This window comes from Pteronotus mesoamericanus, unplaced genomic scaffold (assembly GCF_021234165.1).
Source record: "Pteronotus mesoamericanus isolate MK-2021 breed Mesoamerican mustached bat unplaced genomic scaffold, CSHL_Meso_final scaffold_533, whole genome shotgun sequence".
Lineage (NCBI taxonomy): Eukaryota > Metazoa > Chordata > Mammalia > Chiroptera > Mormoopidae > Pteronotus > Pteronotus mesoamericanus.
In genome coordinates, this window is record NW_026555320.1 from 5,715,714 (window position 1) to 5,743,568 (window position 27,855).

General features: G+C 65.7%; 1 protein-coding gene across 1 annotated transcript; it reads left to right on the plus strand.

Annotated features, from left to right (window-relative positions):
• On the plus strand, window positions 1-27,215 carry TEX264 (testis expressed 264, ER-phagy receptor). Its single transcript, XM_054594825.1, has 5 exons — window positions 1-93; window positions 3,032-3,323; window positions 11,733-11,954; window positions 23,028-23,196; window positions 26,655-27,215. The coding sequence occupies exons 2-5, from the start codon at window positions 3,066-3,068 to the stop codon at window positions 26,945-26,947; spliced, it is 942 nt and encodes a 313-aa protein (XP_054450800.1). The 5' UTR covers window positions 1-93; window positions 3,032-3,065; the 3' UTR covers window positions 26,948-27,215.
• Window positions 27,216-27,855: the final 640 nt, after the last annotated feature.

The following is a 27,855-nucleotide window of genomic DNA, read 5'->3' on the forward strand; positions in this document are numbered from 1 at the left end:
AGCGTGCGCGGCGGGCGCGGGGCGCGCGCAGGCTCCGCGAGCAAGCCGGGAGCCGCCTTCGTGCATCGGCGTCCGCGGCGGGTGGCTGCTGAGGTGAGGGACGGGCCGGAGGGAAGCGTTCCCGCCGGGACGGCCTCACGCGTGCCGAGCCCCGAGGGCCTCCGTCCGCCCCGGCGCAACTTCAGGGGCCCCGGCAGCCCAGGCCCCTATTTGCATCTCGACTCTCCCGCCACTTGCCCCGACCGGGTCCGAGGGCCTGAACCCTGGACGGCCCCACCACCCCCGGCCGCCCCCCACCTCGGCCGCGGATGCGGGGCACGTCCCGGGGCAGTTGAGCCAAAGGGGTCGGGTTTGGGGGGAGACGGAGACGGAGGCGGAGCCGGACCTTAACTCCGCCCCCGTCCCCTGAGGCTGCGCCTCGCCGCCTGCACTGCAAACTTTAGCGTCCCTAAGTTGCAGTTGTGGCTGAAAAGAAAGGGGCTGGGTGAACGGACGCGGCGCGCCGAGCAGGGGTGGAGCCCGAGCTGGGAGGCGGCGCCCCCTCCCCGCTGGAGCCCGCCGCGGGGCCCTTTAAGGGCCGGCCCGCTGCACGTGAGCGGCTCCAGGAAACCGGCGCGACAGCCGCCCTGACGCTCGCGGGGACCGACCGGAGGCGACCACCCCAGGGGCTCGAGAGGGGGCCCAGCGTGACCGCTGTCAGCGGCAGGGACTGTTTTGGGCCAGGAGTGGTGCCTGGAGCTCCCCAGGCTCAGGGCTGAAGAGCCGGCTTGGTGAGGCCGAGTGTGGCTCCTGGTTTCCCCAAGGGGGCGGGCGTGCCTTTGTGATGACAGGGAGTTCTTCTAGAGGCCTGGGGGGCCACGGGCCCGGCTCAGTGATGGTTTTCTTTTTGCCCCCAGCGCTGGAGCGCTTGGAGCACCTACTCCCTGCCACGTTGGACGCCATGAGTTGCTAAAAGTGAGCGTGGCTTCTCAGGTGAGCTTCCCCAGCCCTCCTCCTTCGCTCTTTGTTGAGGATGGGGAAGCTCTGGGTCCCCACCTGTATTTCCCCCGCTTTTCTGAGACTTCAGGATATGAAACTAAGAGAAAGGTGGAAGCGAAGTTTCTTTGAGGGGCCAGGGAGTGTGGAGTCCAGAGGGCAGGTCACACCCGAGGCAGATGAGAGCTGAACTCCCAGAGCTTCTAGCTGGGGGCTTTGGCTTCAGAGATCCCCAATGTGGGTGCAAGGCATTGGCTTTTCTGGAAACCCTGTTACGAGGGAGGGGACAGAGAGTGGAAAGGGGACTTGGGATCCCACTGACTGGGTTCCATTTGCCTGCATGTTGGTCTGTGTCTGCTCAGTACCTGCGCGGCCTTGGGCCGGACTCTCAACGTCTAACCACTTGTGTGCCCGGCCTGCATCTATCTACCTGGCCCTGAGGATGAGTGAAGTAGCTGTGTTTCAACAGTTAGACAACGCGTGGCACATAGTGAGAGATCCATCATTGTCATCGTGGTAGAAGAAAATAGGAGTGAAACTTAAAACCCGAGGCAGGGAATGCTTCCAAATAGGGGCGCTGCTGCGGGGGCAGGAACGCAGTGGGGGGGCCCTGGTGGAGGTGCCTCAGTGTCCTGACTGCGCTGTGTGTACCTTGACTCCAAAGGCAGCATTTCGGCAAAAAACTCTGACACAGAACCCACAGGAAACAAGTGGCTCCGTAGAGCAAAGTTTGCCGTAGGGCTGAAGTGTTGATGTTCAGCTCCCAAAACTTTGAAATTTTTAGTATTTGGGGTCTCATGCTTCCCTTCTTCTTTAGACAGGTGTCCCTGCGCCGCAACATCGTTTTCCCGCGGGCCCCTCAGCTCCAGGCCTCTGCCCCAGGCTCTGCCCCGAAGGGCGCACCCGCCAGCCCCTGTCCCATGCTGTGTCCCTGGGCCTGTTCCTGGATAGTTTCTTTGCTGCTTCCTCCCCACCCCCGCCCCCCGAAATGCATGTCTTTATATTCCCTGTACTGTATGAGTAAGAGGAATGGGGAAGGCCCGGAGTGGGGTGGGGAAGGCTTGTGAGATAAATGACATACACACAAAACGGAAAAAGGAGGCCTTTCTGTGAACGGCCTGGTCCAGGAGGTGGGGTGAGGAGATCAAAACCAGGACAATTAAATTCTAAACACCTGGAGGTGTTGGGGTGGGAAGGGACAGGGCAGCAGGTGGACCCCAGGTGCGGTCGCCCCATCCAGGCCAGCACCCCTGCCTTAGGGGAGGAAGCACTCAGGCCTGGGATGAGTAACTAACCCCCCCCCCCACCCCGTTGTGTTTCCGCTTCTAGCAGCCTTTTCCTCCTCCTCGCTGTTTCCAATCAATGGGCTAAGAGTGGGATGAAGCGGCTCCAGCCTGGGAAGTGTAGCGCTGGGCTTTGCTCTCCTTTTGGTCTGGTCTCCTCTGGTTCTGGATGGGCGAGCTTGCTGGATAGCAGAGTCCCTCGGCCACGTGTGCTTAGCCCAGGAGAGTTTCCTATGAGCCTCTTCCTGCAGCACATCCCCCCCTTGGGTGTTGGTCCTCGTAGTTTCTCTGTGTGTCAGTGATTGTTTGCACCCTGGCACGCGCTTGCCCCCTGCCGATCAGTGGCCCTCGAGGCTTGGGGAGGCTGGGCAGGCGTGTGGCCGTGGGAAGGAAGAGGCATGTGTGGGGAGGCAGGCAGGCTGCCAGTGGGTCCGTCCCGGTGGGAGCTGGTCCGGGCTGGGACTGCGTCCCTGGCTGACTCACTCTTGTGCCCTCTATGACTCAGTTTCCCGAGGTGGGACCACGGCTGCCAGCTGACCGGCAGAGCAGCCCTGAGAGCCTCGGTGATTGTGGTTAAGAAATAAGGAGGCTTGTGGCTTCAGTCATCCTTTGTAGCTCCCTTCTAGGTCACTCTGTGTGTAAACACCTCTGGCCACTCCTCCTGGGTCAGAGCACCCAAGGCAGGGCTGAGGCTGGGCCAGAACTGGCTGGCGGGCAGGTGGGCACCTTGGTCTGGGCAAGCTACCAGCCTCCTGTCTCTTCTGTCTCCGCAGCTGCCGTGGGGCGCGGCGCCGGGGGCGCAGAGCCATGTCAGACCTGCTGCTTCTGGGCCTCATTGGAGGCCTGACTCTGCTGCTGCTGCTGACGCTGCTGGCCTTTGCCGGGCACTCGGGGCTGCTGGCTGGGGTGGCGGTGAGCGCCGGCGCGCCCCCAATCCGCAACGTCACGGTGGCCTACAAGTTCCACGTGGGACCCTACAGTGAGACAGGGCGGCTCTTCACGGAGAGCTACAGCGTCTGCCCCAGGCTGCGCTCCATCGCCGTCTACTATGACAACCCTCACCTGGTAAGGAGACTTCTGTGCCCTGGCTGGACGCCTGCCCCGCGGACAGACCTGCACAGGGCTTGCTGGGGGAGGGGCGTTTGGGTGTCTAAGGAAGCGGTGGGAAAACCTGCGCCCGGCCTGTGCAGCACCGCCTCTGGGCTCTGAGCTCTCTCCGGACGCAGCCTGGACCTCCGTTCCCTTCTGGGCATGTGTGCTGGTTTTCTTCTCGCCCGGGTCTGGTTCCCCTGGCTCAGGGCCACCCCTGGGCCTCTGGGTGCGAGGGCCCATACTGCTGCGAATGCCTGCGGCCTCTGCCCGGGCTGTGGTCCCCTGCCTTCTCCTCTCGTCGTCCCCCCTTCTCCATCCCCACTTGAGGCCAGAGCTCTGAGGCCAGGCCTCCAGACCCTGCCCTGTGTTTGGGGTCACAGCACATTATCTCGGTGCCTCCTTGTCAGCGCTCCCCAGTGGTGGCCAGGGCCGAGGACGCGGGCCCTGGGCATGAGACCCGGAGTCCCAGGCCCCTGACCACTCTGGTGACCCATGGTTCAGTGATCAGGTGTCGCCTTGGACGTCAGGCTGCCCGGTGTGGAGGCAGCCTGGGAAGGCAAGTGGGGCTGAGAGGGCGGCCCAGAATGTTGGAGAGGCTGGGGGCAGGGCCCTGCCCAGCACCACGGGCACCCTGGGGGCATCTGGCTGGACTCACAGCCTGTCATGAGTCAGGGCTTGCCAATGCGGCCTCTGGTCGTGCCATGGGTGGCGCTGCCCAGAGCCTCGTGGGCTGGTGGCCCTGCGTAGGACTCTACAGCCTCCAGCCCCGCGCCTTGGTGCACCAGGCATTTGGATCCCCAGCCCTGGTTTCCTCGGATGGAGAGCTCACGTGGGCAAGGCCTCCGGCCTCCAGCTGTCTCCTGACCAGGCCTCCCCGGGGCGCCGAGTGGAAATGGGTGCGCCACTGCCACTCTCGGCTGGGTGCTGCTTGACACCTGCGCTCAGGGAGGAACGCGGGGGCCCCGCCCTCAGGAAGCTCCCTGTGGTTGGCAAGTCAGCCCCACGCAGACAGATCTCCCGCAGGGCGCTGCGCCCAGTGCCCACAGAGCCTTGATGGGGGGGGAGGGGGCGTGCCGCAAGCCTGCTGGGGAGGCTCCGGGGCAGGTTTCAGCGGGGCCTTCTGCTTCGAGCAGAATTTCTCTGTGCCTGGCAGGGCCTCCTGGCTAAGGGAGCTGCAACTGCCAAAGCCTGCGGGCAGAAAATGTTGGGGGAAGTGTGGCCAGGGGACCTTCGGTGGGCGGAGAAAGAGGTTGCAGGGCTCCTGTGGCCGGGCAGTGGGCGGGACGGCAGGTCGGGAGGAAGGGCGCAGCACAGTTTGCCACCTGCTGTTTAGGAAGCTACCTGGACAGCAGGTGGCGGAGGGAAGGAGATGAGGCAGAGAGGCCGTTGAGGGTGGTGGGGTGGGCCCTGTGAGAGATGATGTCGCCTGGCTGAGGCGTAGCAGGCATTGAGGTTTCGAGGTCACGGGGCTGGGAGACAGCACTAAGCGAGGGGTCAAAAGCCCTGGGCCCCCGGTGAGATGGGCAGGCCAGTGGGAAGCTCCTGGACCCGACGCCTGCTGGGGGTGTCTTGTGTAAGTCCCCTGGAAGGCCTCAGCGCGAGGGAGGTGCAGCTTGGGACCATGGCCTGGGCGCACAGCCTCGAGGCCAGCGTTTCCCCGGTTCTGTCTCCACTGTCCTGCTGTGTGATTTTGGGCACATTCATTACCTAACTGCTTTAAGCCGCCATTTCCTTGTCTGCAGAGTAGCGTTAACATGCCTGCTTCACTGGTAGGCTGGCAAGGGTTAAATTAAGTGCCACGGGTGAGACCCGCACCACACACCTGGCCCCCCATGGAAACATAACAGCCACAACAAAAAGGGGTGGAAAAGTCCCTCGTGCTGCTGAGGTGGCTGACGGGTGTGGCAGAGGACGCGTGACCTGGGCCCAAACCCAGGGCCTGACTGGACATTTGGCCACACACAGATGGCTGTCTAGGTAAAAGTGGCCCCTGTGATCCTGTCCCTCCTGGTTCTGGGTCACTGCAGAAGACACCTGTGTCCCCATTCAGAGTTGGGGCACACCCTGACCCCAGGTGTGTCAGGGATGCTCAGGGCCCGCCCACGCTGGTAGCTGGCCAGCACCCTCTGTGATCAGCCCTCCCGGTGATCACGGCCGTCCGCGAGGGCCCCAGGGGTGCACCGCCGACGCTCTGGAGGAGGGGATGGCAGGTCAGACAGCAGGGGCCAGGGTCCCCATCGCACACAGTTCACGTGTGCTTTTTTGTTTTTGTCCAGTAAATACCTGTGCCCTCTGTGCTGGACACTGGGGCGCTGTGGGGACCCAGGGGCCCAGCCCTCAGACCTGAGCTCTCAGTATGGGGGCCCCAGGGGGCCTGGAGGAGGAGCCCCGTCCAGTCCTGAGGGGGCCAGGCCTGGTGCCCCTGAGGCCGCCGCCCCCCGCAGTGGCCAGCGTGGGGTGACACTGCGGTTCACAAAGGAAGGGAAGGGCCGTCGGATGAGCTGTTTGAGTGTCCCGCCCCACGCTCTCTCCCTCCCCGGCTCAGTGCAGTGGGAGTCAGAACCTGCTTCTTTGTGATTGTGGGGAGGGAGTGAGGCCCTTTCAGGCTCGGCCAGGACAGGGAGTGACCAGCTGAGAGGTGGCCACCTGCTGTGGATGCTGCCCGCCCCGTGAGCGTGGACTGCCTGCTCCCGGGCACGCCCCTCCCAGCCTCAGCCCCCAGCCTCAGCTGGCCGGGCGCGGCTGCCTCCTGAGAAACGCCTGGCGAGGCCTCTCCTGGGCCGGCCGCGGGCGCAGGAAGTGGCACAGGAAAGGGCGCCATCCAGGCGAGGTCATGGCGATGGCTGTGCACGCGTTCACACCAGAGGCTGCTTGAGCGTCCGTATCCTCGGGATGGGCGGGCGGGTGGGTGGGTGGGTGGGCGGGCGGGCAGGCAGGTTCAGGTACGTGTGTCAGTCAGTCTTGGAGTTCTGGATGGGAGGAGGCTGCGAGGTCTGAGTGAGTGGGCCTTATGGGGCAGGGGAGGATGCTCTTCTCCGTCCCTGGGGTGAGGGAGCAGGGCAGCGCATGGCAGGACGTGGGCAGACCCCGGTAGTGTCTCATAGGTGTCCCCCTCCTTCCTCGGCCCAGTGTTGGTGGAGCGTGGCCGTTTCCTCTTCTAAGTCCGAGGGCGGGAAGGGGTGAGTCCCAGAGCCAGTCACTGACCATCATCCCTCCTGCTGCCAGAGCGCGGGCATGCGCACGGGTCCAGTCCCGCCCTGTCCTTATGCAGCTGGCGAGGGGCCTCAAGTGCTGTGTGCTCAGCCCGGCTGGGCACCTCGGGGGTAGGGGAGCGAGGAGGAGCGGGGAGACCCTGAGTGCCTCGCTCAGCCCTGCCCCACGCTGGCCAGTGGACAAGCCCTCATGGCTGGGCTGCTGTTACTGTGCCCATGGGCCTGTCCCGTCTGCCAGCCTGGCCCTCCTCCTCCTGCCACGCCCTTTGCTGCCACCACCCCCAGTGATGCATTTGGGGCTTAAGCAATCGGCCTGCCCGCCCTTGTGGGGGCGCCCGGCCGAGGCACGTGGGCGGGGCGCCTGGCTCAGCACCTGGCGGGGCCCAGGAGGGCTGCCGTGGTGTGCTGTGGGCGGGGAGCTGCCGGAGCCTGGGCTCGGCCATGTGCGGCTAGGCTGCCACAGGAGCGCTTTTCTTCCCTAGTCCACTGCCGGGCGGCCTGGCGCCACCTGGGCTGCGGGGTGAGACTGGTAGGCCTGCTCAGGCCTGTCAGAGCCTTTGTCGGGGGTGGGGGGCCTGTGCCCCTTGGAGGCTGCGTAGGCGCCGAGGTCGCAGGGGGCCTGGGAAGCGGTGAGGGAGTAGGATTTCACAGGTTCCACCCAGCAGCAAGGGGAAGGGGGCTGGGCTGGGCTGGTGTTCCAGAGGCCCGGCTGTCCCCATCCCAGTTCCCCTTGGTGATCATCGCAGAGCGGGGGCGGGCCTCTGCCCCGCAGCGGGCTCACCATCGGGGGCAACCCTGGGAGGGCAAGCCCTCTGCCCAGCTGAGCTGCCTCCAGAAGGAGAAGGGAGGCCTGTGGGAGTGGACTTCGGGTTTAAGTCAAGGCTTCACTCAGTCTCTCTGAGAGTCCCTGTCTCGGGGCCTGTGGTTTTCAGGGGGACTGAACACTAAGGATGACGCCCAGTCCCCAGCCCCCCACAGACGTTTGGTGTTCTTGGAATCTGCTCCAGCCTCTGAGGGCCTTGTGCCCCCCTGGGACCTTGTACTTTTAGGAGCCATGCCCCTGGCCTAGTTCCCAGAAGGTCGCCCAGGACACAGGAGGCACAGCGTAGGGAGAAGGCCCTGTGCACCCATCCCTACCCTGGGCCTGTTTTTCAGGCTCCCAGTGGCTGTGGGTGGTTTGGCACAGGCCTGGAGCCAGTCTGCCTGGGTTCAAATCCTGACTCCTTCCCTGCCGTCCTCTGTGTCCTTTGCTGAGTTGCTTTGCTCTCTGGGTCTCAGAAGCCCAGTCAGTACCAGCATCTACTGCACAGTGCTGTTTGGGTAACAAGCCGATGCACGGAGGCCAGCAACGGGGGCGGGTGGTGAGCACCTTGTCAGGTACCAGCTGGTGTTAGGATGATGATGCTTGGGGGTGAAAAGAGGAAGACTTCTGGGTGGGAGCTTCCAGAAAGCACCCAGACCCCCCTTTGGAAGTGGGCATCCTGCTGACTCCCCACCCCCGGCCTGAAGTGCAGGGCCCTCTTCTCTGGCAGTGTCCGCGTTGCCCGGGCCCCGACGGCTAGCCTGCCCCAGTGGGCCTTTGCGCGCAAGCTGCTCCGGGAGGCAGGGCCTGTGGGCCTTGGAGTGTCGGCCTGCAGGACCCAGGAGGCCCAGGCAGCCCGCTCTTTGCCCTCCGGCCACAGGCAGGTGCAGCCGCCCTGCTCCCTGGGGTGCCTGCGCCAGCGACGGGCACCGCCCTGCCCTTCTGACCCTGCTCTGGGCTGGGCGGGCTGGCCAGGCACCGGTCAGGGCAGCCTTCTGGGCCTGGGGACGGTAGGCGGTGCCCTGTCCCTGCCAGGTCATGCAGGTTGTGGGCCTGGGGCCGCGCATGTCTGCCAGACCCAGGATCTGGCCTGGGCCTGAGCCAGCGGGGACACCATTTTTCCTTTCTGGTTCCTGGAAGACAGTCGATCTTGTCCACTTTCCAGATGCAGTGAGGTCTTGGCCAGGCAGGGACCCTCTCTTCACTGTGGCCACTCAGTGGGGTCAGCAGGGCACTGAGAGGCCTCTCCAGACGGGACAGTGGGGCCAGCGGGTGCCCGGCAGCTTTAGGTTCCAAGCAGGACCTCAGTGTGCGTGTCCCATCTCGCATACAGAGCTGGGACTCGGGAGGCCTCCGGGCTCCAGGGAGAGGCTCCCCCAGTGTAGCCACTTTGAGGGCAGACTTCGGGTGGGCCTGCCTGTGCCCCGAGTTGTGGAGGGCCACCGCTGCCCCATCTCCCTGGTGTGGTTCTTTTGGTGTGAGTGCTGGTTCCGCTCTTCCAGGGGCACAGGTAGCCAGAGAAATGACGGGGGAAGGGGAGCAGGCGGGTGGAACCGAGAGCCCAGGCTGACCCCCTAAGGTCAGGCCCCAACAAAGAGGTTGCATTAAACCCCGGGGCAGGGGGCAGGTTCTAGCCAGCAGAACGTCCCCGCCCCATACAGCCTCCGTGGGCCAGGGGCCTGGGCCTTCCCGTGCCCAGGCCAGCCTGGCTCAGGGCCTGTCTCATCTCCTTGCTGGTGCCTGGTTCAGCATCCTTCCAGGTCCAGCCTGGTGTGGGGCTGCTTAGCTGGAGGGGAGCTTGCTGAGCAGCCTCCTAGCCTGCCACTTTGTCACTGGCCAGGGCAGGGGAGGGCACGGGAAGTGTCCTTACTTGTGGACTTGAGGGGGTGCTCAGGCAGGAAGGGAGCTCCTGGGCCCAAACCCCCCAGGAGCCCCGTCCCCTTGTTAGCTGCCCTGCTGTCCTGGGATGGGGCGTCTCCCTCCTCACAGTGGGGGAGAGGAGGCTTGCGCACAGGGTGGGTTTGTGTGTGCACGTCTGCGCACGCGCGTCCTGTCGCCGAACACGCCGCAAGAACTTCCCGGGTGTGCGCCATCCAGGGCCTTTCTGCCAGAGGCCTGGAGTGGTGGGGAGAGAGGGAGGAGCCCCAGTTACAGTGCAGCCCCGGGCCTGCGCCCTCAGGCCTGTGGGATCGGAGAGACGAGGCTGCGGGGTGGGGAGCAACAGAAGGCTTTGAGGAGGAGGGTCGAGCTGAGTCTTACAGGATGGGCGGGAGTTTCCTGGGTGGAAGGGACGCCGGGCAGGGTGAGGAAGGACGTTCCAGGCAGAGGAAGCAGCGTAGGCAAAGGCGGGAAGCACGGCAGGGCAGGGCGTGTTTGGGGAGCGACACAGTGCCACGCGTGCCTGCGCGGGGGTGCGGTGGAAGAGGAGGCTGGCATGGTGGGCTGGGCCGGGGCCTGGCTCTGTCCCTCCCTCCGCCACTCAGGCACTCGGTGAGTTTGCCCCCGCTAGGGCCTGGGGTTGCAGAATCAGGGTGCCAGGCGAGTGCGCAGCCCATTCTGGGCAGCGTTGGAGGGGCCGCTGAAGACGGCCTTGCGTGCTGGGCTCAGGAGTCTCATCCTGGAGCTGAATTGGGAGCCGTGAGACTTCTGAGCAGGATTATCACAGATATCCTGGTGCCTTTTGGGGATGGAGGAGGATATCGAGCTTCTGAGTGATCCCAGAAAAGACCTTAGGACCCCAGTTCAGGTTGAGGGGAGAGGAAGTGACCTCCCATCCGTTTTGCCACGTAACCTGTGCTGTGCAGCCTAGGTTGCTATGGTCAGGAAGGTGAAGACGACTTTGCAGCTGGCCCTGGCCCTGCAAGAACCTTCTGCCTACTCACCCCCACCCCCCTCCCGCCTTTCACATGTGAGTGGGGCAGTGGCACCATCTAGAGACGTAAGGTGGAACTGCAGCACCTTTGCTGGGGCGAGTAGGAGGCGCGCTCCAGGCCAGAGAAGTGGGGGCGGCAAGGCCGACTTCCTGTGGGAAGGAGTTTACAGCACAGTGTGGGTGAGGGAGGTGGGGTGCCCCGAGCCAGCCTAAGGGACCGCCAAAGAGGGTGTTTGAACGTGGAGGACGGGCAAGGAGGAGCTACGTGTTCAGAGATTTGGGTGGATGGGCGTTCTAGCCCGAGTCACTTGCGTGGCCTGTATGAAAGCTGCTAGGAACCGACAGCATTTACAGAGCGTTTGCTGCCTGCTGGGCCTGGCGGAGGCCTCATGCAGAGTTTAACCCGACGGTACTGTAAGGTGTCAAGGAGCTCGGGCTCCGAGGAACCAAAGGACAGGTCCAGAACCACAGGACTCGGGAATCACGCCCAGGCCTGCCTCTTCCCAGTAGCCGTGGTCCTGACCGCTGCGCCATGTCGCCGGCCACTAAAGCCCTAGGCTAGGCTTTAATGACATGAGATTTTCATGGGGCAGCAAGGGGCCAGAGCCACAGGGCGCTGGGGTGACCCGCAGGGGCTGCATGGAGGTGAGCGCCTGGAGGCCGTGCCCAGGTGCCAGGGAAGGGAAGGCCAAGGACAGGGCTGGGTGGACCAGAGGGGAGATCAGGGCAGGGCTGGGGAGCCCCAGGGGGCTGTTGGTGGGCCTGTCGGTGGGGCTGACAGGGGCTAGAGGGATGGCGGAGGCGCGGACTGGCGCAAATGACTTTGCCCCGCTGGGAAGGCAGGCTGCGAAGAGGACAGCGGGAGTTGAAATTCAGGGTTCAGAAGTCCCTGTGTCCAGACGTGGAAGAAAGCCAGGGACTGGGGTCTGTGGCGGCTCTGACTCAGGAGCATGCGCCTCTGGGGGTTGCCATAGAACCGGGAGGCTGGAGGTGAGACCCCAGGGCCCCTTGCCGCTGGGAGGAGAAGCAAGGGCTGGGCCTAGGAGGAGTCGGGGACTCGCAGAGGCACCCTGGCTGCCTGGGCTTTGTGGGAGCTGGGGAGGGAGGGGAGCAGAGTGCAGTGCAGGTCCTGGGGCCGGGAGAGACCAGGAGGGGACCAGCAGGCTCTGGCTCAGCCAGGAAGGAGCAGGGCCCGGGTGGTGGCGGCCCTGCCTGGGGTGCGGGGAAGAGGACCTCTCTCAGTGTCCTCAGCAAGCCAGGGTTCGGCGCGACCTCGCTCTTGCGGCCCCAGCACAGGCAGCCTGGGGCCTGGCTTGCTTGGGGCGGGGGAGGGGGAAGGAAGGGACGGGGCCGTGGGGAGGCTCCGCCAAAGCAGCGGTTCTCCCTCCTGGTGTCTGCTGGTTCTGCCAGGCCCGAGCTGGCACAGAACCCCAGAGGCAGGGGGCTGGAGGGCCTCCTCCCTCTGCCCGACACAGACACCCCACTCTCCTTTGCAGGTGCCCCCTGAGAAGCGCCGCTGCGCGGTGGGCAGCATTCTGAGTGAAGGCGAGGAGTCACCCTGCCCTGAGCTCCTGCAGCTCTACCAGAAATTCGGCTTCAAGGTGTTCTCCTTCCCGGCACCCAGCCACGTGGTGACAGCCAGCTTCCCCTACACCACCGCCCTGTCCATCTGGCTGGCCGCCCGCCGGGTCAATCCTGCCCTGGACGCCTACATCAGGGTGAGCTGGGCAGTGTGTGTATGGCGGGGGGGTGGGAGGGTGCAGCCAGGGAGCACTCGGCAGGCTGGGACGGAGAGGTGGCATGGGGAGGCGCCACACGGGGCTCTCGCGGGGCCAGCGCTTGTGGGGCTAGGAGGACGGGCAGAGGCTGCCGGCATCCCTTCCAGAAGCCGAGACCCGAGCGTGGGCCTTGCGGGGGTTAATACAAGTACAGGGAGCGTGTTCCGAAACCTAGCCTGGGCAGTTCTGCTCCGGCTGGGACCAGAGACGCCCTTAGTGCCCCCGCTGCAGACTCAGGCCAACGGACAGGCCCACCCGTGCGCCTCGTGCTGGAGGCCTGCAGAGCAGGGGCCAGGCGCCAGCGGCGGGCAGGTCCCAGCGCCCCCGTGTCGGCCGCGGGCCTGCTCTGCACGGGGCCGCGCGCCTGGTCCCCGAGCCGGGACAGGGTGGCAACAGCGCGCCCGGCCCCTCGGCCCCCCGATGGCGTCTCCGTGCCGCTGAGGTGTTTTTTTTAACTTTCCCTGTTCAGCATCCCTCTTTCTCTAAAACATTTTGTGAACTCGGGTGCCGGGGCAGTGGCCCGGTTTGCGCCTGGACGTGATTTGCGCGGCCGCCCGTTCAGCTTGCGCGTCCTGAATGGCCGTGTGTTCGGTGCTGTGCTGGGCCGGGCGTGAGACGCCGATGCGCGCAGTAGGTGTTCGCAGTGAGCTGTGCAGACGGAGTCAGCGCCAGGCGAGAACGCGGCGCGTGCTAGGAGAGACCAGGGTGCACCGAGGCCCGGGCCGGCCTCTCGGAGGCGGGAGCGCCTGCTCAGGCAGGCCCCGGAAGAGCCCCCGAGAGGGGCGAGGGGCAGCGCAGGGGGCAGCGTGGGTTTGGTCCAAGGCGGCGGGAAGCCACCGCGGTGTTTCAGCAGGGAGGGTGACGGGGTCTGAGCTGTGCCTGTACCGGACAGGCTGTCCCGGCCCTGGGCGGGGGCTGGTCGCAGGCCCCGGGGGCTGCCGTGAGTCCTGGTGCGGATGGGCTCAGGCTGGGACCGTGGCTGTGGAGAGGCAGCAAGGGTGGAGAGTGACCGTCTCTTTGCGTGTGGGGGGAAACAGAAGGACCGTGGGCGGCCTGGGTGTTGGCAGGGGGGCGTGGGCGGAGTCCCAGGCTTTGGTCCCTGCGGCCTGGGCGGAGGGGCGCCTGTGCTGTGGGGCTGTGCCCGGAGTTTGGAGAGCTGGTGGGGGCCTGGTTGGGGGGCAGCCCGCGCTGTGGGCTGTGTCAGGGGTGTGGAGTGTGGAATTCAGAAAGGGCTGGGCTGGGGGATGTGCTTGGGCCCAGGAACCTGCAGGCACACTTGCCCCGGGGATGCCCTGTGGCCGCGCAGGCTGCGCGGAGGGTGCGGGCAGCGTGGCCGGTCCGGCCTGGAAGGAAGTCGCTGGGAGTGTGAACTCAGCGCATGGGTAGGGACCTAGCGGCTTTGTTCTTTCTTCCTGAGCAACTTGGGCAGAAGGACGGGGCCTTGGTGATGGACATGGGAGCCCATAGAAGCCCTGGCTCAGAGGGCGCAAGAGTCTGGCGTCAGGGCCGGGCACGAGTAAGTGGGGCCCTGGGTTGCCTCCACGGCCCTGGTGGTCAAGGTCAGGAAGGGAAGCAGCAGGAGGGCGGTGGTGTGGTCGGGCAGGGGCACGGGGAAGGCAGAGGTCGGGTTCTCTGGGAGCCAGAGGGCGGCAGCCAGAAGGACGCCCCAGGGTGTGGGTGTCTTGGCAAGGCGGGGGGGTGGTGCTGAGGCGCAGGGGGCCAGCTGGTCGTGAGGGCACAGAGGGAGGCCTCGGTGCGGGGTCCTCGCCCCGGGAAGGACCGGGCTGTGACGTCCCACTCAGTGTGTCGTCCTCCACCAGAGGGCCCGTCCCGAGGGGCGCCCCCGGGAAGAGCCTTTCTGGGCTCCTCCGAACAGCGTGCGTGCCATGTGGTGTGGTGGCGAGCAGCTCAGCCCCCAAAGCCTTTTCGGGCTCCAGGGTGTCTATTTTTAGATACCTTTGTCCAAATTTCCTGGCCCCTGACAGCTTCACAAGTGGCCTGGTTTTGACGTCACCTCTTTGATGGAAGCCCTTCCTCCCCCTCCTCCTCCCACCCCCCCTCCCGTGGGAGCTGTCAGCTGTGCGCTGGGCCTGACTCTCCTGGGGCGGGGGCGGGGAGTGCCGTCCTCTTTCCTGGCCTGAGACGGGGTGGCCAGGCGCAGCCAGGAGAGACACCGGGCTGCCCACAGTGAGGTGTGGCCCTGATGTTCCGCTGGGCACTGGAGGCAGGGGTCTCTCAGCCCCTGTGTTTAGCCTGACCTGGCACCTTGGGGAACAAAGCCAGGTGACGCATGAGGAGGGGGCTGGCTCTGATTTTGGTCTCAGCCTACAGTGGGCAGAAGCCGGTTCTGTGCCTCTCAGCCCAGGCGACAGAGGGAAGAGCCTGGAAGCCTCCCTCTCACCACTGCCCCCGGCCCCGCAGCCCCGGAACCTGGGAGAGGGAGCTGCTAACAAGGCCCTGGGCTCCTCTGACCCTCCGGCCCGACAGCCAGCTGCCTGCAGCCGCGCCCACGTGCGCACACGTGTGAACGCGCACGCCCCTCTTTTCCTCCGCCTCTGGCTCCTCTCTGGCTCTGAGGCAGGCTCTGCTGCAGAGGGGCTGCGCAGACGGTGACCGCAGCCTTGGCTTCCTGCCTCAGGAGGGGGAGGGGTGGCGGGGAATGGTCTTGGGGAGCTCTGCACGTTGCAGCTGGGCCTGAGCCCGGGGCAGGATTGGTCTCGAGGGACAGCGAGGGTCTTAGGGGTCACTGTGAGAAACCCAAAGAGAACCATCTGTCACACCCCTGTGGGGGTTCGGGAAGGGTGGCTGGACCCCAGCTGTGCGGTCTGTGCCGCAGCCCCCGGCCCCAGTGCCAGCCCAGAGCAATAGGAAAGGCCCCCGAGTTCACCGTAGGGCGGGGCCGGTCCTACCGGGAAGGTCGGGCACACGAAGCAGCGAGGCCTGAGCGGGTGGCCGGGGACCCCTTGTGTGGGACGCTGTGGGGGTGGCCACTGGGCTCTGCGCCGGCCTGGGTCCATCTGTGGCGGCTGTCGGGGGAGGGCGTGGTGTGAGGCCGGCGGCCAAGCCCCGCGGCGCCCGACTTCCTGGCAGCGGGACTGTCGTCTTCTCTGTGAACCCCTTCCCCAGGGCCTCTGCCTTCCGGGAGTTTTCAGGTGGGGGGCCCTGGTGACAGCTGGGCACCTTCTCCTGAGCCTGGGGGGCGCCTTGTGCGAGTGGAGGCTGGTTGGCTGGGAAGCGCTGGCAGGCCCTGGAGTCAGACGTACATTGGCTCTGCCTCCGCAAAACTGGAGGGGGCGGGGGAGGGCGGTGTAGTACGCCAGCAGGCAGCTCCCGTTTGCCGTCTTTGCACATTAGGTGTTCAGTTGAGCAAAATGCCGCTTACCCGACACCTCCAACGTGCTCCACTTTGCTAAGTACTTCCTATGCCTCGTCCCAGTTCTTCATGGCGCCCAACGAGATGGTCAAAAAATGCCAAGTGAATAACAAGGGGTCAGCCTGTGAGGGGTTGAAAGGGGCCAGGGGGCCCAGGCCCTGGTTCCCTGCCGCTCTAAGCAGGAGCCCAGGAGCTGTGTTAAGGTGGCCCCTTGGCTAGAAGCCAGGGATGAAGGGCTGCACTAGGGCCGTGACCTGGCTTCAGCCGCAGTGGCGCTGCCTCTGGGCGTCACCAGCCAGGTGGCCTCCGAGCTTCTATGTGGAGGAGGAAACGGCTGCCCTGAGCTGCCAGGAGGGCCTCCCGGTTGGAAGACAAGGCTTGGAACCCTCCCCGACCAGCTCAGCGAAGGTGACAGACACGGGGCGGGGTGGGGGGGTGGCCCCGACTTTGCATCCCACTGGGGCGTCCTCACCTGGACTCCCACCGCCAAGGCCCTGGCACCGTGGTCTGGGGACAGTGGCCGGTGCCAGGCGCAGAGGCGGGAAGAGCCCGGCTGCCTGTGTGCCCCGCAAGCGCCCGTCAGGGCACAGAGCCAGCGGCTTCAGGTGCCCCCCTGGGCCTCCTGTCCTGGCCCAGAGCGAGGGGGCAGCTGCATTCCCAGGTCCCCGCACTGGGGCTCCAGGGCCAGCTCGCCCACCAGCCTGCCCCAGCCCAGGGAGGAGGCCTCCTCAGCAGCGCCAGGGCTTGGCACTGAGTGACAGCTCCCAGGGCTCTTTCGCTGTTGAATCCCCCGCCACGGGGCTCAGCCACGCCTGGGCTGGGGGTAGGGAAGGACGGGGATGGCCTCACTGGGGAAGGCAAAGTGGCCCTGGGCGCGGGGGTGGCATTGGAGCTGTGCTTGAAGGATGGGCAGCCTCCAGGTGGGAGGGCAGGGCAGGTCCCGTGTGTCCACCCCGGCCCAGCGCAGGGCAGGAGCAGGAGTGTGGGCCCAAGAGGTAAGGCTGCCTCAGGCCGGCTCTCGGGCGCCCCTGGCAAAGCCTGAGCACATGAGTGACAGGTCTGGGCTGGGCTTTGGAACGGGCCTGAGCACAGGGACGGAGGAGAGGGAGCCAGAGGCCACAGCCGAACTCCGAACAAGGGGAACAGGTGGCCGAGCGTAGCAGTGCCTCTCTGCTCCCAGATACCCCGAGCTAAGAGGGGGCCCCTCCTCCCGCCGTGCCCCTGCAGGTGGAGATGTAAGGCCACCCACGGGAGGCCAGGCCTCGCCACCCCACCATCCTGGGCCCTGGAACCTGCTCCTCAGCCTCTCTGGCTTCACGCCTCCCCACCCCCCTGCACCAGGACTGAGAGCACAAAGCCAGCCTTTGCTGGGGCGGGCGTGGGCGCCACTGCTCTCGAAATACCAGCTCGGATGTGGTAGCTTGGCAGCCCTGCAGGACCCCGGGGGCCGAGGCTTTTCTGGGTGCTCCTGTGGGGCTGGGCCGCCACCAATCCAGAGGGAGCCTCCCCCCCGCCCCCCACCCCCACTGGCAGATGGGACTCACCCAGGGAAGATTCTGTTGCTCTTCTCCAGAAAGCTTGGGGCTCTGGGAAAGAGGAGGGCAGAGATTCCAACGAGGGGGCTTGCCCTCCAGAGCAGAACAGCCCTGCCCTCAGCAGTGCCTTCCAATAAGGAGAGGTCGTCTGTCCCTTTACGTTGAGTTAAGTTACATCTGGACCAGACGGGCCTCCCTGAGGGCCCGGGTCAGAGGCCCCGTCTGGGATGGGACGTCTCCCTCCCCTCATCACACTCGCCCACCTGTCCTTGCCCTCGGGCTCCCAGGGACTTGGCTTCACCGCCCACCTGCCCCAGGGGCCTTCTGCGGCCGGCTCACCAGTCAGCTGCATTCAGTAGGCTCTTCAGGATGAGGCCCTGGTCGCAGAGAGCAGCCGGTCCTGGGGGGCCTGTGGAGCCCGCCTTAGCATCGGAGTCCCCTGGGAGGACGCATGGAAGGGAGGGTAGTGGAAGGTGGGGCGCAGCCCCAGGCCCCCCAGGGCGCCCCCGCCACGCCCTGTGGGCTCGGGGAGGCAGAGCAGTCTGAGGCGGGCGGTTGGCCAGTGGGGCCTGGGGCGCGGGGTGCCTGCTGCACGGGGTCTTCCCAGACCGCCCACGTCCTGTGGTGCTTAAGGGCGTCTGTCCCCTGTGCCTGCTCAGAGGGGATCGCCCTCCCTGCTCCTCAGGGCCCCGGCCCACCCTGGGCGGCCCCGCCCCAAGGGCCCCTTGTGGGCTGGGAGGCAGGAGTATGAGCAGAGGTGTAAATTGCATGGCAGCCTGCAGCTCCGAGGTGAAAATGAAACGTCTTCAGGCAGTGGCAGCCATGGGCACGGCAGGCTGGGGTGCCGGGCGCCGCGCCCCGCGCTCTCGCGCCCTCGCACCCTCGCACCCTCGCACCTCCCCTTCCTCCACCTGCCTCAGGCTCCTGCCCGGCGGGGCTCCTCTGCCGCGCAGGGGGCTCCTGGGTCGGCCGGGGCCGGCCCCAGGGGTGCGTGCAGTTCCTGCTTCCCTTCTGTTTCTAACTGTCTGACCAGTGCCCAGAAGAACGAGCTGTGCTTTTGTTGATTTTGTGACCTCAGTGTTTATGGTAGTTTCCCCATTGGTTCCTTTTTGGTTTTTCAAGTATACGACTGCCTTATCTTTTAGTAGTAATTTGTTTTTCGTTTCCAGTTCCTCGTTTCTTTTGCGATCCTCTCGGTGGGTCTCTCTGTCTCATCGTGGGGTGGGGGGTTGAGACCCAGAGAGAAGCCAGCCACCCGCCAGAGCGTGTGCAGGACCCCAGGCTCCAGCCTGGAGCGCTCTGCCCCTCCCCCGCCCCCGCAGCCTCCTCTCAGGCCTTGTCCCTGTCCCCTTTGCCTGTCCTGTTCAGAGCGTGGGGCCCTCCCGCCCCACCTGCAGGTGCAGGCCTGGGCTGGAGGCTGTTGGGAGGCCCAGTGCTGACGAGAGGGAGCCCGGGAGAGGGGAGTTAACAGGAGTTCCTGGCAAAATAATAACAACGTGCCACGTTTGAGCGGCGCCCTGCTGCGCCTCTCCCATCACTTCGTGTCGCCGTGCACGTGCGATGCAGGCCAGCTGCCTGCGGGCCTCCGGGGCGAGCCCCCACCCGCGGGGCTGCTGCGTGCAGGCGGGCCTCGGCGGCGTCTGTGTAATTAAAAATGAGCACGCCTCACTTCACCGCTGCAGAGCCGCCGCCGCCTCGGGTGGCATGTGGCAGCCGTGTGGCCGCCCGGCTGACCACCCTGGCGCAGGGCATGGGCAGGACTGGGTGGCTCGGGCCGAGCGGGGAGGACAGGGCCCCTCGCCCAGCGAGGCAGGAGGTCAGGGGCTGTGACTGGGGAGAGCTCTCGGCCCTCCCTGGAACTGGAGTCCGTGTAGCAGGTGCGTGACCCAGGCCTTGGCCTGCGCCCATGGCCACATCCTTTTGGGGACCGGAGGTCACTTTGCTCTGTGCAGGCCTAGTCTCAAGGCGGCCTGTAAGTTGGATCCACCCTCAGTCTCCACCTGGGTCCAACTTCTTGCGCCCTGACCCCTAGCTGAGGCCGGACACCAAGAAGGGGTCGTTCAGGTAGCTCTCCTCTCTCCCCTCCCTCCGCCAAGTTAGCCTTCTTACTGGGACCCTGAGCTGTGTGGGCGGAATGCTCCCCCGCGGGGGGGGGCGGGCGGCCGAGGCGGTGAGCACCGCTGAGACGAGGAGGGAGAGCGTGGCCTGTGCCCACAGTCGCTGGGGCAGGGCTGTGTGTGCTGCTCTGTCCCCGGTCTCCCCGCTCTCCCCGCTCTCTGGGGGGTGAGCCGGCGTGCGTGCCGGGTGCTGGCAACCACAGCCCCCTGGAAATCCCTGTGTGACCGGTGGTGTCTAACGTCCCCGTTTCTGCCTGTGGGAGGTGCAGGCAGGAGGGGACCTCAGCGGTGTGTCTCGGGGACGGGGACGCCTGTGTGGGTCTCTAGCAGACCCTGGCGGAGCTGTGGTCCACCTGCTGACCCCTGTCTGTCCGATGGGAGGGCTGTGGGTGGCTGCGCCTCCCCCGCCTTGTGGCAGGGGGGCCGTGCAGTCCCCTAGGGTCTGTGTGTGGGAGTGGGCTGCCCTGGGTTATGGCCGCATCAGATGGCCAGTGGCTTCAGAGGCCAGAGCAGGCTCCCCTGTCCCCAGTGACACTCCCCGAAGCCTCTTGCCATCTGGACTGTGGGGAGGGGTGGGCTCCAGGCTGGGGGGACCTCAGGTCCCTCTCTCCACGGGCTCAGCCCAGTGGGGTGTTGACCTGGTGTCCTTGGCCCTGGGCAGCCTGCTCTCCGAGGGCTCCCTGGGGCTCGCCGGAGGAGAGGCAGCTGCCCTCGCCTCCCTTCACTGGTTTCCCGATGTTTACCGGCCCGTCAGCGCCCTGCCTGGGCCGCAGCTCCCGGTAGGCGGCCAGGACCTGAGCGCTGGCCCCTCTCCCCTCGGAGGCTAAGCCAGGCGGGGAGGGAAAGGCCTCGTCCTCTCTGCCCGATCCCTCAGGGACAGGGCATTTGGCTAGTCCTGGCCCTCACTCTCCATCCCCAGCCACTAGTGGACCCCTTGTGGTCCAGTGGGCAGAGCACTGAGGGGTCTGCAGGAGACATCTCTCAGCTCACCCCCTGCTCGCGGGCCTGGTCGGAGGTTTGCGCCTTTGCCTTCGCCATGGTCCTGAGTGCCTTCTGACAGGACCCAGCAAGTGCTGGATTGGGGGCTGAGCCGTCCATGAGATTTTAATTAGCTCCACGCCTCCCGCCCGCCAGGAGTGCCAGGGCCACCGGGTGGCGGCTGGGCTGGGCAGGGCCCGGCTGGGAGGCTGCCCCTCCAGGGGCCCGGGGACAGGCTGGGGTGGCCGGTGCTCCCTGTGTGGGGTGCTGTGGGAGAGGCCAGGGAAGGAGGGGCTCTGCAGCCAGGCCACAGTTTTCTCTCCCTCCTCTGTCTCCCCTGTTCCTCTGTTCTCCCCAATGGCTTTGAGATGAAGGCGGACGGCAAGGATGGAGGATGCAGTTTCCATGGCAACGGGGCTGTCCACAGCCAGGCAACTTCAGAGCCGGGCTCTCCAGGCAGAGGCAGATGCGCGGAGCAGCCGCAGCGCTGCCCCCGCCTGCCGGTGGGGGGCTGGCAGAGCAGGTGGCTGGGGCCGGCTGCCTGGCGCTGCCCACCCTGGTGCCCAGCTTCGAGGGGAGGGCGGAGAGAGCGCTAACCCCTCTGTCGTCCCCGTTGCTCCAGCAGGGAAGCTGGGCCGTCTCAGGTGCTGGCAATGGTTGGCATGGGGCACGGTTGTCCTTGGAATTTCTGGATGAGCACAGGCTCTGACTCCAGGGAGCGTCCTCAAAAGCCAGCTGTCCACAGGCCTTGAGAGGTGGGCCACCAGGTAACTGATGGCCACTACGGCCCTTGCCTGTGAACCCTCCGAGTGCCCGGAGTGTGGGGATGCAGGTGAGGGCCGCGGCCTGGCTGGGTTCGGGGGCCTTTTCCCTTGTCTTCCCTCCAGCTACCAGGGAAGGACCTGGACCTTCAGGGAGCCACCCGGTCCTTGGTGACATGGTCCCCTGCACTGAGAGGGGCCCAGGTTTGGCAGATGCCTACCCCCTAGTGCTGGCATTAGAAGGGTCCCAAAGCCTGGGAGTTCCTGCTTCCTGGCGTTTTCTTGTTCAGCCTCCTCCTGCAGACCAGGGCTGGGGGGAGAGCGAGCGCCGGCGGAGAAGCAGAGGCAGCAGGAGCTCAGGCATTGACTTGCTGGATGCCCCAGAGAGCACCCAACTGGGCAGAAAAGAGTGGAATCCATTGATTAAAAATAATGACCTTCCTCCGCTGACCCTGGAGGTGTCAGGGCTAGGGGGTCCCGCTCCGCCCTGAGTCACCCGAAGAGTCAGAGGCTGAGCCGCAGTGAGACCCTGGGCCAGACCGTCCCCTTCTGCCCCCCACTGCCTCCAGCTGGCTGCGTGGGCCCGACTGGAGAGATCTTCCAGGCTCACTCCCCTGCCCCCCCGCCCCAGGCGGCTCGTTCACCCTCCCTACTCGCTTTGGCTGGAGGGCTCCTTGCTTGAGGCTCGGCCAAGCAGGCGGACAAGTGGGGTCCAGGAGTGGCTTCTCCCCACCGCTGCTGAGTCTCTCATTACCACTAAGTGGAAGGTTCATTTCAGAGCTCGTGGCGCAAGCCGACAGACGCTATAAATAGCCACGTTGTGAAGGTTGGTGGATGAGCGGGGACAGGCCAGGGCCTCGCGGTCATCTTAGTGGGTAATTGTGCTCCATTGCAGGAAAGGGGGCAGGCTGGGACGCAAGGTGCACTTGACCTTGTTCTGGCGTCTACCTGTGCACCCCCATCCGCCCACCTGGGGTGGTGGGAAGCCTTGGATCCCAGGTCCAGGCAGGGGGGGCGAGTGGAGTGCCTGACCCAGCATTTGGGGCCCTATAATGTCCAGTGTTAGACCTACTGGTCCTGCGTGCCCCTCCAGGCTGGGGGCCGGCCTCTCTTCCTTAGCTGAAACTCTAGCTCCAGCGTGGAAAGGGCTGGGAACCAGCCACAGCAGAGAGTCTCAGAGGTTGGCACAGGTGTGGACTCACGGCGGAATGGGAGTGGGAGAGGGTCCCGCAGGTCTGGAGCCCGTGGCTAGGGCTTGTCAGCGACATGTCTGCAAGGGCAGGACTGGAGGCCGACAGCGCGGGGCGCTGGCCGCCCCTGGTACCTGCGGGTCCGTTGGTATTGCCCGGCAGGGAGGACATCAGGGCCAGGCAGCCTGGCACATCAGACCCTGGCTTGGCTCGAGGCCCCCATCCTAGGGTGGTCTGAGGGGTCAGGCCTCATGGCTGTGTGGGCCCGCGCTCTGTGGGGCAGCCTGCGGTCCCAGCCGTGCGCAGAAGGCTGGCAGCGCCGGGCTCCAGGGTTTCTTTTTTGTTTGTTTTTTTTAATCTTCACCCAAGGATGTGTTGAGAGAGAGAGAGAGGGAGAGCAAGAAATATGGATGAGAAAAAAACATCAATTAGTTGTTTCCTGTACGTTCCCCAACCAGGGATCAAACCCACAACCTAGGTAACATGCCCTGACTGGGAATTGAACCCACAACCTTTTGGTGCACAGGACACTCCAGCCAACTGAGCCACCTGGCCAGGGCCTCTGGGTTCTTTCTTTCTTTCTTTCTTTTTTTTTTTTTTTAAAGATTTTATGTATTTATTTTTAGAGAAAGGGCAAGGGAGGGAGAAAGTGAAGGAGAGAAACATCGATGTGAGAGAGAAACATCCATCGGTTGCCTCCCACACGTGCCCTGACTGGGGACCAAACCTGCAACCCAGGCCTGTGGCCTGACCTCGAATTGAGCCTGCGACCTTTCGTTGCCAAACAACATCCAACCCCCAAGCCACGCTGCTCAGGGCTCCTGGGTTGTTCTAACACTTGTCCTAGGGGGTTGTCCCAAGGACTCCTGGGTCCTCAGACCACTGCCCCCTGGGGTGGCCGGGCTCTGCCCTTAGGCGCTCTGTGTGTGCCCCTCCGCAGGGATGTGAAACGTGAGGGAGATGGGGCAGGAGGGAGTGAACAGCAGCCGGTGTTGGGAGCCACTCGGGGACGAGAGGCCCACGCAGGGCTCATCCCGCCCTTTGCCCGTCTCTGACAAGGAGCGGAAGCTGTGTGCCCACCCGCGGCTGGAGGTCTACCAGCAAGACCAGATCCACTTCATGTGCCCGCTGGCGCGGCAGGGAGACTTCTATGTGCCTGAGGTGAAGGAGACGGAGCGGAGAAGCCGGGGGCCTGTGGAGGCCAGTGATGGCCAAGCAGACGGAGCAGGTACGGAGGGCGGGGAGCGCGGAGGGCCCGCAGGGGCGGTCGGTGTGCCTCCTCTGTCGCGTTACCGGTGCCGCAACAAATGGAAGAGGCAGGAGACTGAATGCGATGGGCAGTAGAGGACTTGGCGACTAAGCCCCGAACCCGAGGGAAAGCATCTGTTTTATCAGCGGGCTTAAACAAAACAAAGAATGCAAACTAATTTGAGAACCACCTGACCTGTTAGTTATCAAGACTGCAGGGACAAACATTAATCTAGTTACTAAAGCCGGTTCTTAAAAACCCTCAGGGAAGTACTATACATAGATAACATCACTGATCACTGTCTCTTGGTGGCATTCCACCTCCCAGCCAGCCAGTTTCCCGGTCAGGCGAGGATGTGCGGACAATACGCTCCTCCGTGCAGGCAACTCCCTTGGCCAGGCGCATCCATCTTCCACGCTCCTCCCTCGCGGACTGCCCGCGGGTGTCCTGGCCAAGCGTGGCCGAGGCGGAAGGAGGCCTGTCCACATGGGGCCCACTAGCAGGGTTGCCTCTTCCCAGACACGTGGGGCCGTGCTGGTGTGGCTTCACATGTGTGGCCCCTGGCGACACAGATACGCGGATTCTGCCCAGATTCCATCAGACACCACAGGAGTACCCTGGGAAACACGGACCACAGGCAGCTGGGTGCTCACGGGAGGGGCTGAGGCTGCTCAGCAAAGGCGGCCCGTGGGTGGGCCCATTAGGAAGTGAGACGGGCCCTGGGTCTGGAAGGGAGGAAGGGGGACAAGGTGTCCTCCTGTGCCCCGGCATAGGGCCCTGCCCAGGGCCAGATGCTTGCTCCTGCCAAGGAGCACCCAGAGGCACGCGGAGGGGCCCAGTGGGCAGTGCCAGCCGCTGCCCCCGGAGCCGGCCTGCCTGCTCTCAGCGCAGCCCCTGCCGTGACCTCTGGTGACCGCGAGCCGTCCTCAGGGCTGAGGAGGCCTGCTGGTGACTCTGTCCCGGGTGGTCCTGGAGGCCCGGCCCTTGGCTGCCTGGAGCCTCTCGTGGTCTGCAGGTCCATGGCCTGAGGGCGAGGTGCAAGCCAGGAGGAAAGGGGCTATTCCTCCCGCCCGCCCCCTCCCGCCTTCAGGAGACTCCCGCTGTCCGTCCAGGCTTCAGCCAACAAGGTCACCCTGGAGAAGCATGTGTTGTCCCAGGTGGGGGGTCTGGCAGGCAGCCTCCACTCCCTAGGGGCTGCGGTCCCGCACAGTGAGCTTCATCTGCCGCTTAATTACTTCTGCGGGGCACTGCTCCCACCTGCCCGAGCGCCTGGCAGACACTCCTCAGTGCCCTGGCTGTGGCACAGGATGTGGCCAAGGTCAGCAGGCCCAAGCAGCCCCCAGGGCAGGAAGGGGGAGCGCCTTGACCTTCCTCTGAGCCCCCCTCTGCTGCCTCTCTCCCTCTTTGGCCCCCTCACCCACCGAGCCTCCCTCCCAAACACCACTGCCCGGGTGCCAAAGGGCTGCTCAGCACCCACCGCGGCCGGCCAGCGCTGAAGCCCCCGTGCCCCTGGCTCCAGGCCGGCCCCCCGCCCGCCGGCCCGCTCCCTGGCACGGAGGCCACAGGTCTGCCCGCCTCTGGCAGGCTCTGCCCGGATGCTGGGCAGACTCTGGGTGCCTGCCTGCCAGGCACATGTCACTCGCGTGGCAGTGTGTGGTGGGCGCCTGGCCACCCCAGGTGTGACCTGTCCCTGCCCCCTCCTGGGCTGGGAGGTGAGAGGGGGCGCTTCGCTGCCTGTGCCTGTCACTGCATTGATGTATTATTTAGCTCCCCAAAGGCGATGAATATTTGATCTCCGCACTGGCTGCGGGCAGCAGAGCAGGCAGGGACTGGGGCGAAGGGGGCAGCTTCATTCCCTGGCCCAGCCTTCATTCCCTGGGGATTCAGGGGGTGTCGCTGCCCTGCCTTGTACGCCTTTGTCAGAAATGTCCACATGTCCCCAGGGGCTGTCCTCATGCCGGCACGCTGGGCCCTGGCCTGAAGGGGCCCCGCGGGGCTCCATCCTCAGACCACCCCCAGCCTAGGCACCGGGGGGGGGGGGGGGGCGGCCACACCAGGCCCCAGAAGAGCCGGTGGGCGGGAGGACAGGTCAGTTGAATGGGGCCTGGGAGACACAGCCCCCTCTTGCTCCTTTCGGGCCTGCAGCCCCAGGGGCGCTTGTCCTCACTTAAGGAGCCAGCGGGGGAGCCTGAGCCCTGACCCACAGCCAGAGGGAACAGCCCCTAAATCCGGGCCTGGCTGGGACCCCACAAGAACAGGGCTCTGGGCCAGCAGCCCGGTCCCCCCAGCACTCACGGCACCTCTGCCAGCAGGGCCCGTGGGGCATCTACTCAGGGCCAAGGGGGCGGGGGAGCGGACCCCTAATTACCACCCCCCCCCCGGCTCTAGCTGACTCTCAGAGACAGTTCCTGGCCAAGTCCAAATGCCAAGTGGTCCCCAGCCACACGTGGCTCCAGCCTCATCACTGTGGAGACAGGATCTGGGGAAGCTGGCCCGCCCCTCACCGTCTGTGACGTGGGACAGCCGCCCCTCCCGCTCACACAGGGGAGGGGGCGCACCAGCCTGCTCTCAACCTGGAGGCGTGCGCTCAGCGGGCCTGGCCCTTCCTTGCCCCTCCCCAGCTGCTGTCAGTGCTGGGGAGATGAACTGAGGGGTTGCCCCGAAACAGGGCAGATGCGGGCCCACTCGCCTGGAGCACGTGTGGGTGTGGGAGGAGCCTGCGGAGGTGGGCCCGGACCCTCAGCCCGGCCCTGCCTCAGCCTCTCCAGCTGCCAGCAGTGGGCTCTCACAGGCCCCTCCTGCTTTGTGGCTCAGGAACCACCATGGTCGGAGGCAGGGAAAAGCTCCGAAGGGATGGCTGGGCAAGGGAAAGGGAGCCCTTAAGGTGCGTTGTCCCACCATCCTGCTCTCTGCGTCCCATAGGTGTTTCTCAGGGCTCTCTGTCCCCCCTGCTCCAGCCGCCTCTGCACACCAGGCACTACAGCCAGAGGCCGGTGGCTGGCTCGCTGCTCGTGGCTGCTCCCTGGGGGGCCTCCCTGGGCCGCGGGGCCAGGCGGGCAGGTCCCCTGGGCCATTCTCCCACCCTCAGCCTGATGGACATGCCGCTCCCCAGGCCTGGAAAAGGGGTGGAGGCGGGGCGCCACTTGGGTCTCTTTGTTCCACTCAGCACAGGGCTGAGTGGTCCTTAATGGACTGTTGGGAGGGGGTCGGCTTGGAGGGAGTGCGGACAGGGGTGGGGAGAGGAGCGCACGCAGGCCACCCTCGCCTCCCTCCTCGCTCCCCCTGCCCTGCTGTGGCAGCCCGGCCCAGCCCCCCAAGCCAGGGCCCCCTGGGACTCAAAGGCCTGCGTGCTGAGGCACTGGGCTGCTGGTGGAGGGCTGTCCTCTCCCAGGAGAGGCGCGGCCCCGGCTGACCTGTGCCCCTTCTTCCCGGCCCAGGAGCTGACAGGACCAGCGACAGGAGCTCTGGGAGCCTGGAGGTGGGCCCCGGCAGCCGGGGGACATCAGCCGCCACGCCGTCCCCTGGGGCGAGCGGCCGTGGCTGGGACGACGGTGACGACCGCAGCGAGCACAGCTACAGCGAGTCCGGCGCCAGCGGCTCGTCCTTTGAGGAGCTGGACCTGGAGGGCGAGGGCCCCCCAGGGGAGCCAAGGCTCAGTCCTGAGGCCGAGCACCCAGGGACTCCCAAGTGGGCCCGGGAGCTCAGCACCCCTGAGAAGGGTGAGGAGTGACCCCCGGCCCATGGCCCCCTCTGGTGCAGTCGCTGGGAACTGTTCGGACTCCTCAGCCCTCCTCCTCCTCCACCTTCCGGGCCCAGGCTGGGGTCAGGGGTCTCAGGGGACCTCACTTCGACCACCCGGCCTCTAGCCAAGCCCTCTCCTCGATGCCCTCGGCTCCCAGGGCCAGAGGAGCAGGGACTGTTTTGTGCGCCCAGCCTGGGCCGCTGCCTCTGTTAGTCTCTTTTCAGATTCACATTGGAGCTTCCAGGACCCAGAATAAAGCAGAAGATTTTCTTGTTTCGCCTGGATTTGGGCTGTGCGTTTGCTTTTTGTTCCGCCTTGGGGAGCCCTTTGCGGATGGGCTGGGAGTGGGGGCAGGAGGGTGGCCCAAGAAGGAGGCAGCCAGCCCCCTGGGGTGGGGAAGGACCGGGGTCCTGGAGGCCCAGCACTCCCTGCTCTGTGGCCCCAGCTGGCAGCTGCCCCCAGACCCCTGGGCTGCTGGAGGGCTGAGCACAGGGCGCCCTCGGGGGCTGGGGGCGGGGCGCTCACAGCCTGCCTTCCTCTGCCTCTGAGGGACACGCTGGTGCCTGTGGCTCAAGGGTGCCTGGGCTCCTGCCCGTGTCCGCCCAGCAGGAGAGGCCGCCCCTGCCCTCCTTCGCGTCTGCCAGTGCCTGCGTGTCCACGCACCGCGCCTCTGGTTCTGTGTGTGACCGCGGATGGGCCTGCGGATGGGCCTGCGGGGGGCAGTCTGGGGGCGGCTGTGCCCAGGCAGCGTCAGGGTACAGGTGTGGCTGGGTGTGGCTGTGCGGGGGCGGGGGGGGGGCTCTGCGGCTCTGTGCACGTGTGGCTGTGCTGTGTGTGTCTGCCCGTGAGGGGCTGTGTCACGGGGTGTGAGGCTGCCTGGCTAGGACCGTCGCTGC